This window comes from Eriocheir sinensis, chromosome 7 (assembly GCF_024679095.1).
Source record: "Eriocheir sinensis breed Jianghai 21 chromosome 7, ASM2467909v1, whole genome shotgun sequence".
NCBI lineage: Eukaryota > Metazoa > Arthropoda > Malacostraca > Decapoda > Varunidae > Eriocheir > Eriocheir sinensis.
Window position 1 is genome coordinate 18,378,335 of NC_066515.1, and position 18,995 is coordinate 18,397,329.

The 18,995-nt window shown below is 42.6% G+C and overlaps 1 protein-coding gene across 1 annotated transcript in view; it reads left to right on the plus strand.

Annotated features, from left to right (window-relative positions):
• Positions 1–347: 347 nt before the first annotated feature.
• Positions 348–18,995, plus strand: part of LOC126993889 (low-density lipoprotein receptor-related protein 4-like) — a 125,624-nt gene continuing 106,976 nt past the window's right edge. Inside the window, 4 exon segments of the mRNA XM_050853027.1 lie at positions 348–885; positions 14,831–14,983; positions 15,387–15,536; positions 16,117–16,212. Coding sequence (XP_050708984.1) covers positions 576–885; positions 14,831–14,983; positions 15,387–15,536; positions 16,117–16,212 — 709 coding nt within the window. The 5' untranslated portion in view covers positions 348–575.

Consider the following 18,995-nt stretch of genomic DNA (forward strand, 5'->3'; position numbering starts at 1 on the left):
GTCTTCCCGAGACGCTAGCTGCTTTCACCTGAGCGTTGGCCTACCTGTTCGCTCCGCACAGTCTTGGCCACGGAGCTACGCCACGGAAACACACGGCTATACGCTAACAAGGTGTTTTGATCAATAAGCTCAGGGCATTAAGATACATTCAGTAAGCTACCAAATCATTATCAGGCATTGCAAACTTACCTCAAGTTTTCTCAAGTCCGTGGAAGTATCAGGTTACATGTAATGTAGCTGTCACGGCCCCGGCACACTCCCTGATGCGGGGCATGTCGTGACCTGAAGACAATCCCACGGTCTGAATACAGAAACAGGAAATATTAAAAGTAAAACTAGAGGGCAATTTGTGTTTTGACGTTTTATAAAGAGAACTGTAAGGACACGAAACGTACTAACACGTTTATTAAGCAGACATTTAATGACTACGTTCATATTCTTCCCCTTTGGTGGGCTGCAAGACTCACGGGACATCCTTATCGCAGATGTCACCGCTATTATACACCCACGACTCCATAACCTAACCTGTATTGTTAACAAGAAGGCTGCTATTGGAACAGACGAAATCAAGCTTGATGCCCCCCCTCTCGGCCCCCGGAATAACATGCTGGATGTGGGCCGGGGAGGGCGGGGGATGCGGGAGGACAAAGAGGAGTGCGCCTGTGCGGTGCGGGACTTTCCCGCAGAAACCCGCCGTCGCGAGATCAGTACAGTACAGACGCGCGGTGTGGCAGTGGGCAGAGCGCGGCGCCTCTTTCTCCCTTTGCCTTCCATTGCTGACGTCCTTGCCCTTCCCGGCTTTGTCATGTGCAAAAATGTGGTGCAGCGGTGACCCCTCGGCCGCACACCTTCTGGGCGTCCTGCTCCTGTTGGTGGCCGCGCTAGGTGAGGCGGGGAGACGCTCCTGACGGGATCATGTTCACCCAACAGGACACTTCCACACCAAGCTGTTTGTCCTGTGGCGGCGGCGGCGTGCAGCGCCCCGCCGAGGCTGCCTGCCGCCCCGGGGCTGTGGTGTGTGTCTGTCTGTGTGTTGTGAGTGTGGGGAAAGTTGTATAGTGATGCAGAATGGCAAGATATGTCCCAGAAGAGGGGAAAGAAGGAAGCCATCACGCGTGCGCACTGGGCAAGACAACGCCGTCTCTTGTCCTTCGCCTTGGCTTCTATTTTGGCAGTACCGTCGTGCCCAGGGCCGTGCCTAGGTCCTCCTCCCACACCGGGCACGGCCTCGCCCACGCCCAGACCCGGCGGCACTCAGACACCCGTGTGTTTTGCGTCACTTGTCCACCCTGGCACTAATGTTTCGGCCACGATCTAGTAGAAATTTACCCCATTTAGGGAAAAAAGTAAATATTTCGTCTTCTTGCTATCGGTCTGTGTGTGTGTGTGTGTGTGTGTGTGTGTGTGTGTGTCAGAGAGAGCGAGAGCGAGCCAGAGAGCGAGAGCAAGATCGATCACTATCAGTCAGGTCGGCGAGTGACGTCACGATGTGTTCACCGTCACGGTTTGTTTGTCAAGCAGCAGCGGGTTACACAACGTGCCTGGTGACGACTACTGCGCCGCACACCGATACCTGACGATACCGTGACTCGGGGCGGCCTAGTGAGACGTGACGATGGTGAGAAGCAACGCATTCCGCACGTCTTCCTTTCTACTGCTCAGTGTGTTAGTTTGGCTGATACATGGACTAGGTAACCACCGGCCCCTCTCCTCCATCGTTTCTTGCTAATATCGTGTGACTAGAGGCAGCGCTATGAGACGACTGTGATAAGAAACAACGTATTCAACATGTCATCCTTTCCACGGCTCAGTGTGTTAGTTTGGCTGATATACGGCCTAAATAACTACCGGCCTCGCACCGCGACCATTCTAACTGTGATCATATAGTTTTTGGCATAGTGTATAGTGCCGTATAAAGTCCTCTCCAAAAGAAACCCAAGATTAGGCAAAAACGGATGGGTGACAAATGGCAATGGGCTGCTCCTCTGGGTTAGATTAGGCAAGCAAGTTAGGTTGTTCATGTTTTCCTTTTCCGTGGAGTTACAAATTTAGTCTCGGTAGGTCATCATACCCTGGCAGCTATTAAAGGTTATTTTTTTCCCCTCTTTCGCGGAGTTACAAATTTAGAGTCAGTGTAGGTAATTATGCCCAGGTAGGTTATGTTAGGCAGGAATGGTTAGTAGTCTGCGTTAGGTTAGGCAAGCAGGTTTGGTTAGCGCATTTTTTTCTCGCTGAGTTACAAATTCAGTATAGATCGGTAATCATTCCCAGGTAGCTACTATAAGTTATGTTAGACAGGAAGAGTTAGTAGTATGTCTGTGTTAGTTTAGGGAAATAAGTTTGGATAGGTCATTTTTTCCTCCTTTCGTGGAATTATAAATTTAGCATCAGGAGATAATTATGCCCAAGTAGGTTATGATATGCAAGGAGGGCTGGCGATCTGTCTGAGTTAGTTTAGGCAAGAAGGATTGGTTGGTTCAGTTTTCTTCTTCCGCGGAGATGGAACCTTAGGGTCGACCGGTAATCATCTCCAGGCAGGTTATGTTAGACAGGGAGGGTTGTTTGTCTGTGTGTTTCCCTTTAGTATTGTCACCCCAGGAGAATGAATGGCATGTGTTTCCGTGATATTGTATTGAAGTGAGCACCGGGAGGGTTTGCCAAACGACGCAGCCTCCGGCACAAGATGTATAATTATTTTAATTACCAAATACCCAATTATGGAAAGGGTCATTATGGAAAGGCTGGCTTACGTGTGCCACTCTAAATTACTCCAAACAGGTAATGTGTTCCTTGGAAATTGTTAGTTATTTTTATTATTGTTGTTTTTGTTATCATTATTATTATTATTATTATTATTATTATTATTATTATTATTATTATTATTATTATTAATATCTATTTTATTGCTGCTGATGTTTTCCTTGTAATACTGTATTATTAATTAGTAACAAAGACTTTATTTATCTATTTATTCATTGTAAAGTAACGATCATTAGAAAGCATTTCGGTCCCAGCCGGCCACCCCCAGACAGTGATAACATGTAAATACACGCTTCGAAATCACGACTGACATTAATGCTGCCAGATTTATAGCTCAGCAATGACTGAATGTTAGAGCATGATGTCAGCGTGTGTGCCCCTGTCATGGCACCCAGTACACCCAGCCCACCAACTTGGCAATGGCACTTGTGACCCCGTCTGAGGCTTCTTTGCTGGCATGTCACGGAGTGCACCGCGTCTCCCATGGGTGAGGCCTCTATCTTAGGAGACCCACAGTGCACACTGCTGGGACTGCCACTGCTGACCAACCATGTGCACGCTGGTCGAGTGTTATGAACGTGCAACCGGATTTTAGTTTTGAGCAAGGAATAAGTGTACTCAGCATCACGGCCCAGTGAGTCATCCTGTCCATGCATGCCAGACAAATGACCGAAGGGCATTTGGTCGACGGACATTTGGCCGACGGACATTTCACCGATGGACGTTTGGCGGAACTGACATTTGGCCGATACATTTGGCCGAACGGACATTTGGCCGACAGACATTTGGCCGAAGAGAATTGGATAAAAATTGTACGTGACAAAAGTTTATTTGGCCGAAGAGAATTGGATAAAAACTGTACGTGACAAAAGTTTATTTGGCCGAAGAGAACTGGATAAAAACTGTACGTGACAAAAGTTTATTTGGCCGAAGAGAACTGGATAAAAACTGTACTTGACAAAAGTTTATTTGGCCGAAGAGAATTGGATAAAAATTGTACGTGACAAAAGTTTATTTGGCCGAAGAGAACTGGATAAAAACTGTACGTGACAATTATAAGGAAATTTGTTAAAAAAATGTACAATAAAATTTAAAGTTCATTCATATTTAAAGATTGCGTGCAATTTCTCTTAAGAATTCAATTCTCTGATACTCATTATACTATACTTCTCAGTGACAGACTTCAGTCTTGTGTTTATTAACTGGTGCTTCTTCTTTATTTTTTTTAACTCTACTCCTGATTCTACCTGCTCAATTGTTAACTCCCAATCCGACTCCTCTTTTCTTAGCTTTGAAACTAGACAGCAAAGAGTGAGGTGGGTGATTGCCATTATTCTCTGCTCAAACGCTCTGTGCCATCCTTCTAGAGAGTTTGTTGTTCGTGGAATGCCTTTTGTGGTTCTCTCTGTTGTGTTCCACATACTGAGTTCAAACGCTGGTCTTCGTCGTCTTCCACGTTGTATAACACCAATTCATGTCGCTTCAAAGTAGCCAAGAAAGTCAGAGAGAAGTTCATCAGTTTCATCATCTAGAGATGAGACAAATTCATTGAAGGTGTCAGCAGACTTAACAGTCAATGTACTCTTTGTGTCATTATACCAAGCCTGTAGTCCAAATTCTTGTACTTTTCTCCACAAACACTGCCCAGAATGAAAAAAAGCATCCATAAATGTTTGTGTTTGGAAAACATGCTGTGATGCTATTGAGAGCTGCCCTTTCATAGTCAATAGTGACTGAAACAGGATTAAGATCTGGTCTGACCTGTTTGAGGGTGTTAAAATTCAAGTCATAAGTTGCTTGGGTTTTGTTCTTGGCGATACAGTATACTAAGGGAATAGTATGACTCTCATCTAGCATAACATGTAGTGTATACAGTTGAAAGCCTAATGGCGCAGAATCAAAAGTTCCATCACACAGCAAGAAGCTGTAAATTTCGAGGCGTTGATAGAATGAGCAGGTTGTCACTTTCATAAATAATCAAATCTTCTCCTCTAATTGATTTCTGTTAATCTTCAGTTAAAATGTTTCCGTGTGGTGCCTTGCGTTGTCTACGCACTATTCATGCCAGTGTTTCTTATTTAGGAAGAGACCTGCAGCACCAAGCGGGTACTCGCTAGTGCAGTTTTGTATAATAGTCGATGTCCCTTCCTCCGAATCCTTGGCTTTTTCTTTAATTTTATTCACAGTTTTCAATGACAGGTTGCGTGCGGCATCAGGCGGATGTGAGTAATTACTAGCTTCTCCTTGAACAACTTTATATATCTATATTATATATAATATATATATATATATATATATATATATATATATATATATATATATATATATATTATATATATATACATATATATATATATATATATATATATATATATATATATATATATGTATATATATATATATATATATATATATATATATATATATATATATGTATGTATATATATATATATATATATATATATATATATATATATATATATATATATATATATATATATATATATATATATATATATATATATATATATATATATATATATATATATATATATATATATATATATATATATATATATATATATATATATATATATATATATATATATATATATATATATATATATGTATATATATATATATATATATATATATATATATATATATATATATATATATATATATATATATATATATATATAGAGAGATAGATAGATAGATAGATAGATATAGGCGGTGGCCGAACTGGTAGCGTACTGGACCCACATTCGCCGCGTGATGGACGGCACGGGTTCGAATCCTCACGCTACCACTCGGATTTTTCAGTCACCGCCGAGTGGCTTAAAACTACCCACATGCTGCCCTGAAGACCACCCATCAACCCGGACTCTAGAGGAAGCCGTCCAAGCGAATCAAGGACGAGTTCCGGGGGGCAGCAAGAGCCAACGTAAGATGGCGCCACTATAAACACTCGCCTGCGCCAGAACGGGCTGGGCCGACCATCAGGCCCCACCTGGTAGAACCCTTGGGCCGACCATCAGGCCCCATCCGGTAGTTGCCAACCGGCGGCATAGGCAACCACCTTAAAAAAAAAAAAAAAAAATTATATATATATATATATATATATATATATATATATATATATATATATTTATATATATATATATATATATATATATATATATAGATATATATATATATCTATATAAGCTCGGAGAGAGGAGGGGGAACAAGCCAATGCTGGAGGAGGTTACCGGAGGCGAGCCGGCGAGTGAGTGACGTCAGAGCATGTTCGGGGTTTCGAAGCTTCGAGTCGAGGCTTCTCTACGAGGCAAAGGGAGGGGGTGAAGAGAGGAGGTATCGTGCTCGTGGCCCACGAGGCATAGAGGGGGTGAAGAGAGGGGTGGTCTAAATGCGTATGTAAGTGCGTAACACTTTAAAACCGAAAGAGATGTAAAAATGCCAATTCTCTTCGGCCAAATGTCAGTTCGGCCAAATCTCCGTCGGTGAAAATGTCCGTCATTTCAGCGACGGACATTTTGTCCGTCGCTGAAATGTCCGGGAACCATCCTGTCAGCACTTTCATTATAACCGAGTGCCAACACAGGAGGGTGCCCAGCCGCCCAGGGGAAGAGGCTTTGGGCGGTATTCTCAGACGCTTCGCCTCTCACGAAAACTACTTCCAAAGGCCGCAATGATCAACCGGGTTCTCATGAGTGTTTATTTTCACGTTCATGGTACAGAAGTTTTGTCAGACTAGCACCAGACTCATAAATCTATTAATCTAACCCCACTGAAACCCACAGCAACTCCTATGAAACCCTTGTCAAATGTTTGAGAATATGGTCCACAGCCTGGCAAATGAAAACAATAGTTACTGCAAGGCGGCAATACGGAAAATAAATATGGTCCAATTCACTTTCTTTTCTCTGTTTGTCTATTTTGTTGCATCTCGTGACTTCGGCCTCGTGCATTATTGATGAAGATCGATAGAAGTGTCTTGCTGGTGATGAGTGTTTAGAGTTGTCTTGCGTGGCTGAGAGGTTCGAGTTGCTGGCGTGTGTCTGGTCCGGAATGTATGCTTGATATTCTCAGACGCATCCATCTCTCACATCAACAAAGACCAAAAAGGGTATCAGTCGAGTTCTAATGAGTGTTGTTTACGTCCATGGTACAGAAGAAGGGTCAAACTACCACCAGGGTCATAAAACTACCCCTGGAAATGCTCAAAACTCCCACGAAAGCCTTGTCAAATATACGAGCTGGGAAGCCGAAATGTTTTTTTTAAGAATATGAAGCTGTGTGTGGCGGAGGCGGGATGAATTACCGCCCTTATTGATCCGCTTAATTACGGTGGCTGTAATTAATAGCGATTGCTCCATAATAAATAGTCATGCAAGGCGAATAAATACTGATTGATGAATGGCGGTGGATGACGATGACAAATGAGCGTCGTTATTTTTTTTTTAATCTAAAGGAAAATTCGTAAAAATGGAAGACTGATATAAAAAAAGAAATACCAAGAGAGGAATATTTTTTTCTAGCGATGGCAATTTTTTTTTCGTTATCCGTAGAGGCTGGAATATATATATATATATATATATATATATATATATATATATATATATATATATATATATAAATATATATATATATATATATATATATATATATATATATATATATATATATATATATATATATATATATATATATATATATATATATATATATATATATATATATATATATATATATATATATATATAGAGAGAGAGAGAGAGAGAGAGAGAGAGAGAGAGAGAGAGAGAGAGAGAGAGAGAGAGAGAGAGAGAGAGAGAGAGAGAGAGAGAGAGAGAGAGAGAGAGAGAGAGAGAGAGAGAGAGAGAGAGAGAGAGAGAGAGAGAGAGAGAAAATCACAATGCAGTAGTAACACAGCTGTAGCGCCAAAATATAATAGGCTAAGATGACGAGAGAGAGAGAGAAAGAGAGAGAGAGAGAGAGAGAGAGAGAGAGACCCATAGCCAGATTTGATCATGTAGCTCGTTGATGACACGGTAGGTAGCGGACATTGCTTTATTAGTGACAAGTGTGTCCATCTGCCCTACCGCCCTCTCTCTCTCTCTCTCTCTCTCACACACATCACTCGACACAGGTGACAGCTCTTAGCCATACTCGTGTCAAAGTCGATTTCTTATGGCTTTCGCCTCTCAAGTGTTGACATGTTCGGTTCAGGATCTTCGGCTCCTAGCAAAGTCGTATCGGCGTCAACCCTTTAGTAAACTTTGGCCTGATATCAGTATTTATTGTTGTGTGTGTTATCTTTTGACCTGTTTTTCAAGGCGTGGTTAGTTGGTTTTGTTGATTTTTTTATCCCACTTTTTACGACGGAGATTGTAATATATGACTGAACTGTGAAAATACAACGCTTCTCGCTAACTCCGTCCCATCCGTCCATCCACGGGTGACCTAATCTTACCCCCAACATCCACGGGTGACCTAATCTTTCCCCTAACATCCACGGGTGACCTAATCTTTCCCACAACATCCACGGGTGATCTAATCTTTCCCCCAACATCCACGGGTGACCTAATCTTTCCCCCAACATCCACGGGTGACCTAATCTTACCCCCAACATCCACGGGTGACCTAATCTTACCCCCAATATCCACGGGTGACCTAATCTTTCCTCCAACATCCACGGGTGATCTAATCTTTCCCCCAACATCCACGGGTGACCTAATCTTTCCCCTAACATCCACGGGTGACCTAATCTTACCCCCATATATCCACGGGTGACCTAATCTTACCCCCAACATCCACGGGTGATCTAATCTTACCCCTAACATCCACGGGTGATCTAATCTTACCCACAACATCCACGGGTGATCTAATCTTACCCCCAATATCCACGGGTGATCTAATCTTACCCCCAACATCCACGGGTGATCTAATCTTACCCCTAACATCCACGGGTGATCTAATCTTACCCACAACATCCACGGGTGATCTAATCTTACCCCTAACATCCACGGGTGATCTAATCTTACCCACAACATCCACGGGTGATCTAATCTTACCCACAACATCCACGGGTGACCTAATCTTACCCCCAATATCCAATCTAATCTTTCCCCAAACATCCACGGGTGATAATCTTTCCTCCAGCATCTCTCTCTCTCTCTCTTTTGGTCTCCCCACCATGCAAAGGACATTGCTAAACTAGAAGGTGTTCAGAGTCGGGCAACAAAAATGATCCCTTCCTTGCGCAACAAATCCTACGAAGAAAGGCTTCCCACCCTTAACATGTTCTCTCTTGAGAAACGTCGCCTCCGAGGAAAACTGATCGAATGTTTTAAAATATTTAATGGTTTCACGAATTTAGACAGAACAAAATTGTTTATGATCGATGACACTTTGCGAACGAGGAACAATGGCATAAAACTCAAATGTAGACAAGTAAATTCAGACTGCACCAAATTTTTCTTCACCAACGTTGTAGTGCGAGAATGAAATAAGCTGCCACCATCAGTGGTCCAGTGAAACACGATTGACGCCTTTAAAAACAAGCTCGACCGTCACTTCCTTGAACTTAATATTAACTAGCGTAGAAAAGCAACGTTTTGGAGCCATCTGATTAATGTAGAATCACTTAGGTTTAAGGACAGATCACCTAGTCTGGACCATGGGGTCTGTGTGGTCTGATTTTCTATGTAAATCTATGTAATTCTCTCTCTCTCTCTCTCTCTCTCTCTCTCTCTCTCTCTCTCTCTCTCGCTAGTGGAAGATATTATTGTAGGAATTAAAGCCATTGCATTGATTATGACACATTATAACCAAGGCAAACATTTGTCCTCCTCAGCCTTCCTCCTCCTCCTCTTCCTCCTCCTCTTCCTCTTCCTCCTCCTCTTCCCCTTCCTCTTCCTCCTCCTCCTCCTCCTGTTTCTTCCTCTTCCTCTATGTCAGGATATAGGAGACTTAGGGATAATATTTACTATTTAATGGGTCTTCCTCTCTGCCACATCCTCCCATCTCTCTCTCTCTCTCTCTCTCTCTCTCTCTCTCTCTCTCTCTCTCTCGATAAAGAAGAAGGAGAAGAGGGAAAAGGAGATGTTGATGAAGATAAAATAAAAATCAACAGAGAGAGAGAGAGAGAGAGAGAGAGAGAGAGAGAGAGAGAGAGAGAGAGAGAGAGAGAGAGAGAGACCCGCATTAGACAAACTTCCTGAGCTAGGCATTCTCTCTCTCTCTCTCTCTCTCTCTCTCTCTCTCTCTCTCTCTCTCTCTCTCTCTCTCTCATATCGCTGTTGATTTTATTTTATCTTCATCAACATCTCCTTTTCTTTCTCCTTTTATCGAGAGAGAGAGAGATAGAGAGAGAGAGAGAGAGAGAGAGAGAGAGAGAGAGAGAACATCTTCCCAATCCATGCTGCGATTGACCATACCTGCCCCTGACCCTGATGTATACTCTCTCTCTCTCTCTCTCTCTCTCTCTCTCTCTCTCTCGCGCGCGCGCTGGAATCGATAAAGTGAAGGTTAGAGAGTTCAAGTAAGCATCCTCTCTTTTACTCTGTCTCTCTCTCTCTCTCTCTCTCTCTCGTTGCGCAGTTTGCTTGTTTCGCAGTTGTAATGTATTCTGATAAAAAAAATTTGTAAAGGGATGAAAATACAGTTTTGTGGAGATATGCAGATGCGTCACTCATACACTAGGCTTTAGCAGTAGTAGTAGCAGTAGTAGTAGCAGTAGTAGTAGTAGTAGTAGTACTAGTAGTAATACTACTATTACTGCTACTTCACTACTACTACTACTACTACTACTACTACTCTACTACCTCAAGACATTTGTGCTCTTCTCATAAATATTTGGTAGATTAAGACCGAAATCAGAAATTTCAGTCACACTAAAGGTAAAGGTAAAGTTGGGGGCATACGCTGTAGCACCGCGTGGCCTCGGGGCTCATCTCCGTAACATTGGCCTTTGAGCCTGTGGTGGGAGGGAGCCCATTACCCCGGGACACAGGGCCAGTGTGACATCCGGGTTACCACAGTTTACCTGCCCCAGGTTTCCCCAGGTACCCATTTATCGACCAACCCGAAAGGGAGGATGAAAAGCTGGGTGAGCTGCACGCCGACTGCCCGGGCCGGGATTCGAACCCGGGCCCGCGGAGTAGAAGAGAGACGGAGGCGTATAGTCACATTAGCAGTGTAGTTTATAATTACTCCTAATGTGAAAGGCCTCTAGGGAAAATATGATAAGGGTGAAAGGCGTGCTCTGGAGTAGTTTATTTCTCAGGAGCGATGTTGATAGAATGAGACAAGCAAAAAAATGAAAAAAACAAAAATGATTCTAGCGAGGCATCAGTAGGGTGCTGCGTGTGAAGTGCCAACAAAACACACAGACGTGATGCAATTATATTGTTACGCCACCTCCCGAACCACACTCCTCAAACATTACAATAACTCTCTAGGGCACAGAACAAGTTTACCAGGCACAGTGCAGGGGCACGGCAGACACGCACACCGGATGCACACAGCTCGCGAGCGGGGCACTCAGCTGAACACCCCGCAAGCCCAGACACACGTCCCCTCAACCACCCCTCAGCACCTCTCGCTCGCAACTCTCCTGCCCGGCGGCCGGTGGCTGCGGGCAAGATCTAAAGAAAGCGGGCTACCCTCTGTCTCTCGTCTCAACACGTTGCACCATGCTAATTAATTTAAGGGCCCATAGTAGATTTTTGGAAGGTGTTAATTACAAATCATCATAACCTTTTGTGAATTTTACTCAAAGTTTGTTACCATAAGATACTTCATGAGGCGAAGTTTTATCCTGATATCTATGAAAGAATAAATAAGAAAAATAAAAATTATGTAAAATAGAGTACTTTACATATTGATGCATTTCTTACTAAGTATGAATCGAAATCATTCACACTTAAGTTTTATGTATATTAGAAGAGTTAGTCTTCACTGCTTATCAGTTACTTTTCCCAAAAAAATAATGATATACCTCTAAGACTGATTAATGAAGTTATTCCCAACATAATGAATAAAAGAATTTTCTATTTTTTTATTAATATCTGAAAAAAAGTAATAATATTTGTTGAAAATCCATTCATAAAAACGCACAAAAAAAAAAAAAAAAAAAAAAAATCAAAGAAATCGGTTGACAAATAAGAAAGTTACCCTGACGGGGAAGCGCTAAAGTATGTTTCGAGAAAACGAGGCTTGAAGTTGTGGGAGTGTCGCTGCCCGGCTAATGCGCCCCAGAGATGAATATGCCCCCAGGCCCTTCTGATGCTGTTTGCTTCTTATCTTCCTCTTGATTGGCTTGTCCATTTTGCAGTTTTCCTTCATGAGGTATTTGTAGTTCTTCTCAGTGAAGGGCACTCCCAAACTACTGCAAAGGTCGCTGGACAAGTATCCACCATTGAAGTTGGACACATCCTGTGCAGTAGCGAAGTCCAGCATTTCCTTGGTGGCATTTTTATGCTTTTGGCAGCAGCACCATATTCTGTGGTGCAATGACTCATTGGGATTTTGTGTCTTCCCTCTGAGACACCGCATCATCATATCATCAGTTGTTAGCCTTTTGTAGACATCTATTAGTCTCAGTCCTTCGTATCCAACCAGAACTTGATTTTCATAGTGTAATGGCTGGGTGGAATGTTGCCCTTTGACAGAGGTTTTTGGTAGAAGCAACTGTAGAGGAGCAGTGGTAAAAGGAAGACATGATGTCATTGCGCATCTCATCAGTAGTTGTAGCCTGGGATGGTGAACGTGATGCCTCAAAAAATTCATGATTCCTCTTACGATCTCTTGCCTTCTGAAGGTTCAATCGCTTTTTCTGCACTCCCTTTTATACTCCCCCCATCTTCAGAAGAAGTGAGGATTGTGTTTATGGCGGTAGTATTGAAAAAGTGAAGGATAATAAAGGATCACAGAGTGCGACACACTCCTCTGTGAAAAGCCTGAGGGCTGACGCGTAAGGGTGGGCAGGTACCGGTACCAGTGCCGGCACTAACGGTACCAGCTAAACGGTACGGTACCGGTACCAGATTACTCGGTACCGGTACCAGATTGCTCGGATTTATTTATTGGATTTACTGATAATTCTTCACGTCCGATTTTATTTTTTAGGTTGCTAATAAATATTGTTATTGTTATTAGACTATGATCGAGTACATCCATAATAATTATACATGCTATTTTTTTTTATCGAAAAAATAAATATTCACATCATTCAGAGAGAGAGAGAGAGAGAGAGAGAGAGAGAGAGAGAGAGAGAGAGAGAGAGAGAGAGAGAGAGAGAGAGAGAGAGAGAGAGAGAGAGAGAGAGAGAGAGATCACCATTCAGTGAGTGGATATCTCGGTGATATTGGTACTTTATCATATTCTAATAACAATAACAATATATATTAGCAAACTAAAAGAGAAAAAGAATCGGACATCAAGAATTATCCAATAAATCCAATAAATAAATCAAATAATAAAATAATGGAAACGGGAGCTGTGATGGAAACGAAAAGCAGGACAAAATGGTGGGAACTTGGGAGGTCAGCGAGGCAGTGACTCAGCGTCTCCACACAGGGCCCATACCGGGTGATACCGCATGGAGGCGGGCGAGCGCCGAGCGTCACTAAGATCCAAACGGTACCGGTACTAGCGGCAATGCTCAGTGCCGAGTGATCATGAGGCTTCGCGGCACCAGGTACCGGTACCGGGTGCCGGCTGAATAGATTCTTCTCGGCACCAGGTATCGGTACCGGGTACCGAGAAGAATCGATTCAGCCGGCACCCGGTACCGGTACCTGGTGCCGAGAAGAATCTATTCAGCCGGCACCCGGGACCGGTACCTGGTGCCGCGAAGCCTCATGTTCACTCGGCACTGAGCATTGCCGCTAGTACCGGTACCGTTTGGATCTTAGTGACGCTCGGCGCTCGCCCGCCTCCATGCGGTATCACCCGGTATGGACCCTGTGTGGTGCCTCGCTGACCTCCCAAGTTCCCACCATTTTGTCCTGCATTTCGTTTCCATCACAGCTCCCGTTTCCATTATTTTATTATTTGATTTATTTATTGGATTTATTGGATAATTCTTGATGTCCGATTCTTTTTCTTTTTTAGGTTGCCAATAAATATTGTTATTGTTATTAGACTATGATCGAGTACACCCATAATAACTAAACATGCTATTTTTTATCGAAACAATAAATATTCACTTCATTCAGAGAGAGAGAGAGAGAGAGAGAGAGAGAGAGAGAGAGAGAGAGAGAGAGAGAGTTTTCTTTACAGAAAATTTATTTGGGAATTTCATCAGAAGTCATTAAGATAAAAAAAATACTCCTTCGGGTACCGGTACCGGTTGGATGATGTGTGTATAAGCAATGTGTGTGTTCCTATGCTGACTACCTGTTTGTGTATGTGTGTGTGGGTATTATTATTATATACATCCAGCCAAATGTAGCTACGACATTTTATCATGTTTCGTTTAGTGTGTGTGTGCTAGCGTATAAATAGCGTTGAAGGCTTGATTGATGGTTTATTGTTGCAAAAGTACATACACAACGAAGGTGGAGGGAGGAACATACCCTCCCGACCCCCAGACCAATAGGCTACAAAATGTGATTTTCAGCAATACAAGAAACATGTGTACAATATTCATATTATTATGCAGTAGAGGAAATGATAAGACCCGCAATATGATAATAGAAAACAGGAAAATAAAGGAAGAAATTGCATGAAACTAATAATTAGCGATCGAGTGTTTCGTTTAGAGCCACGTAGGTTAGTAAGCCTTGATCCCAACCAGTTTGACTTCGAAATAATTTGTAATGTTTTGTGTTCATATTTAAGTTAAGAAATTTGAGGAAACTATGCAGGAAATTTCTTGTTTATCTGCATGGTGCTGCAAGGAAAACCTAACCACTATTATGGATTGTATGAGGTTGAATAGTTTGGTTCGATCGATTACAAAACCACGTACTAGCTGTGTTGGACTGTGAAATCGAGTCTTATTAGTGTCTGTCAGTGTGTGATGATCGTGTGTTAGTGGTGATATGGTGTGTTCCAGGCGGCGGCGTGGCGGGGAAGGAGGACTATGGGAGAGACGCTGACGCAGAGGACGCGGCGCCGGCGGGAGGCAGCGGCGGCGGGGCGGCGGGCACCATGTGGATCAGCAACAAGAAGGAGGTGAAGAGGATCCTGCGGCCGCCCAACGATATCCGTGAGTAGCGGTAGCCTTCTTTTACATCCTTGGGGGCAGCTCTAGGGAAAAAGGCTCCACTGTTTGCACCTTCAAACAGAGGAACGTTCCTCATGAGAGCACTGATCGCAGGAAGGAGATTACAGACCAAGGAATAAGGCTGTTCAAAAGTTTGCCAGACAGGTGAAATAAGGAAGATACTGTACTTCTATAGTTTGTTGTTCTGACAAATCTGACTTCGGTTCGGTGAGTGTCCGTTTCATGGTCGTGCCCAGAGCTGTGGAAGGGGGGGGGATCTTTTTCTACTAAATATGGACCGTAGCCACTTGGAAGAGAGGCGTGGCGAGTGAAGCGAACCAAATCAGCTAGGGGGTTAGGAGTTTTGAAAATTTGACATTCATTATTTTTGTTGTTGTCCCCGCAGAGTGCCAGTGTGAGGAGGGCGTGCTGGCCTGCCGCGACCTGGAGGGGGAGTGTGCCTGCGTGGGCGAGGCGCTGCTGTGCGACGGCCGGTACGACTGTCCGCAGGGCGAGGACGAGCACCATTGTAACTCGGGGGAGGCCTGCCCTAGGGGTGAGTCGGAGGGGAGGGAGCATGTTGTGGGGGAGGGTAGACAATCTATTAGGTTTCTGTATTTTTATATTTTTATAGACGACACGATTGAGACGTATATATATATATATATATATATATATATATATATATATATATATATATATATATATATATATATATATATATATATATATATATATGACAACAGAAGAGCAGTTGATGGCTGCCTATGAAATCCTAAGGGGAGGGTGGATAAAGATTGTTAGGTTACTAGAAAACAGAGTAGAGACATATATGTGGGCAGAACAGCAGTTGGTTAAGTAGGAAATGAAAAATGGAAGGGTTCATAAACAGGCAAGAAGCTATCCAGAGAAAATGTCTTGCAGAATCATAAAGAAAGGTTAAAGTTGATTGATGCTTAAGAAATGCTGTGTGTGTGTGTGGGGGGGGGTGGTTACAGATTCTGGCAGACAAGTAGAAGACATGACAGCAGAGGGCAGATGGTCAGTAGGAAATGAGACACATAAGGGTGCATTCACGAAATCCTAATCCTATTGAATGACAACCTAGCTTACATTTGTGTTTATTTTTCCCCCAGGCTTCTTGTGCCCCAAGACCAACAAGTGCATTGACAAGTCACTGGTGTGTGACTCTATTGACGACTGTGGCGACAAGAGTGACGAGAGGTTTTGCAGTAAGTCAGCACTTCTTTTCAATAGATTCAGACTGTCTGAAAGGAACAGGGACATTTTTTTATTGTTCTTTATGATAGACCAGTGGTTCTTAAACTTTTAATTCCACTCCCCCTCTAGATATAGGTCTTTCCTTCCATGCCCCCTTGCATATTAGCCTTTTTTCTCCAGTGTAAAGAGATTGAGTCACTTGAGTCGTTCCTTGTATGGTTGGGCCCTTAAGGTTGGAATCATCATGGCGCGTCATTGAATTCTTCCCAGTAAATCAATGTCCTTTCTGTAATTAGGAGACCAGAACTGCACTGCATACTTCAGGTGCGGTCTTGCCTCTCTCTCTCTCTCTCTCTCTCTCTCTCTCTCTCTCTCTCTCACACACACACACACACACACACACACACACACACACAGACACACTAATACATGATGATTACGTTGAGGTTATGGCTTAAATCTTGTTATAATCAGTAGCGACATTTGAAATTTGGCACGCGGCAGAAGTCACCCCTATGTCCGAAGTCACCCCATTAAATCTGAAAAAAGAAAATATTTTGCTGTTAGGCCTGTGGATATTGAAACATGGACACAAGCAAAAGTAAATGTATGTATGGTGTCCCAGATGTTTTTGCTACATTCTCGCGTTGGTCCCATGTCTTCACACCTTCCCGGCTGTTACACTCAATAGAAATTTGACACATGAAAAAAAACCACGCTTTATTTTATAACATCTTCGATGAATATTTACACAAATTGTGTAAATGGGTTTGCAGTATGATTGTATCCACATTATAGCCTTTTTATTAAAATGCACATTTTTTCACTACCATGTCTTAATTTCTCTATACTATAATTCAGTAACATTTTATCTGGAAATGTCAGAAGTCATCCACAAATTCGAAGTCGCCCCACTTTACGGTATATGTTAGAATCAAAAGGGGGGAAACTCGACCTTAGGGACAGTTACAACGATTTAGCTAGAACAGTAAAGAAAAGCACCTGTATAGCAAAACTTAATTATGAGATTGGAATTGCCAGGGAAGCAAAGACCAATCCAAAGGGTTTCTTTCATCTTTATAAGACCAAGGTTAGGGATAAGATAGGGCCGCTTAAGTCAGGAGAATTTCTGATTGATAGAGATGAGGAAATGAGCGAGGCATTAAATAGATAATTTTTAACTGTATTTACCAAAGAAAGATTAGATGATATACCTCAGGGAGAACAGATCTACAGGGGAGAAGAGATAGAAGGATTACCGGTAACCGACATCAACACAAGTAGGGAGCTTGTGATTAGACAGATAGATAGACTTGAAGTCACTAAGGTGCCAGGGCCAGATGAAATTTTCCCCAGGGTAATAAAGGAATGTAAAACTGAAATCAGTGGGCAGCTAACAGAAGTTTTTAGGAAGTCACTAGACACAGGGGTGGTGCCTGTTTCATGGAGGCAGGCACACATTATTCCATTATTTAAGAAGGGAGACACACAAATCTTCTGTGCAAAACTATAGGGCGATTAGTTTGACGTTAGTTATAGGTAGAATGCTTGAGTCAATAATAGCTGATAATATTAGGGATCATATTGACAAACATAATTTAATTCAAGACTCACAGCATGGGTTTATTATAGGAAAGTCGTGCATCACTAATCTTTTATCCTTTTACAATAGCCTAGAGTATACGAGGCAGCTGACAATGATGAGAGCTATGATGTAGTGTATCTTGATTTTAGTAAGGCCTTTGATAAGGCACCTCACCTGAGACTGTTAAATAAAGTCAGGGCTCATGGAATAGGAGGGAAGGTTTATGATTGGATTAGGGCGTGGATTAGCGACAGGAAACAGAGGGTTACCATTAACGGTAAAAAATCTGAATGGGGTAATGTTACCAGTGGGGTTCCTCAAGGTTCAGTTTTAGGCCCGCTTTTATTCATATCTACATCAATGACATAGACAATGGGATAACTAGTGACATAGGTAAATTTGCAGATGACACCAAAATAGGACGCACTATTAGGACAAGGGAGGATGCTAGAGCACTGCAGGAGGATCTCAACAAACTGTCAGCTTGGTCAGAGAAATGGCAGATGAATTTTAACATCACCAAGTGTAGCGTACTAAGTGTAGGAACATGCAACCCATTACACGGGTATAGTTTAGACTCCACAGCGATAGGTTGAGCAGAGTGTGAAAGGGATTTGGGAGTGTTAGTGAACTCTGACATAAAGCTAAGGAAGCAATGTATTGGTGCGAGGAATAGGGCTAACAGGGTATTAGGCTTTATTAACAGGACGGCGACCAACAGGAGTGCAGAGGTCATCCTCAGACTCTATTTAGCGTTAGTTAGGCCACACTTAGATTATGCTGTCCAGTTTTGGTGCCCACACTTCAGAATGGACATCAACTTGCTAGAATCAGTTCAGAGAAGGATGACAAAGATGATTCAGGGGCTGAGGAACCTCCCATATCAAGATATACTGAAACATCTCAACTTACATTCACTAGAAAGACGAAGAGTGCGGGGAGATCTGATAGAAGTATTCAAATGGGTCAAGGGTTACAACAAAGGTGATATAAGTAAAGTGCCGAGAATTAGCCAGCAGAATAGAACACTCAGTAATGGATTTAAATTAGAAAAGTATAGGAGGGGAATAGGCAAACATTGGTTTAGTAATAGGGTGGCTTGGGAATGGAATAGACTAAGCAATCACATAGTTAGTGTAGGGACTATACCTTGTTTTAAGAGTAGACTGGATAGCTACATGGATGAGGATGACAGGTGGTAGTGGGGGG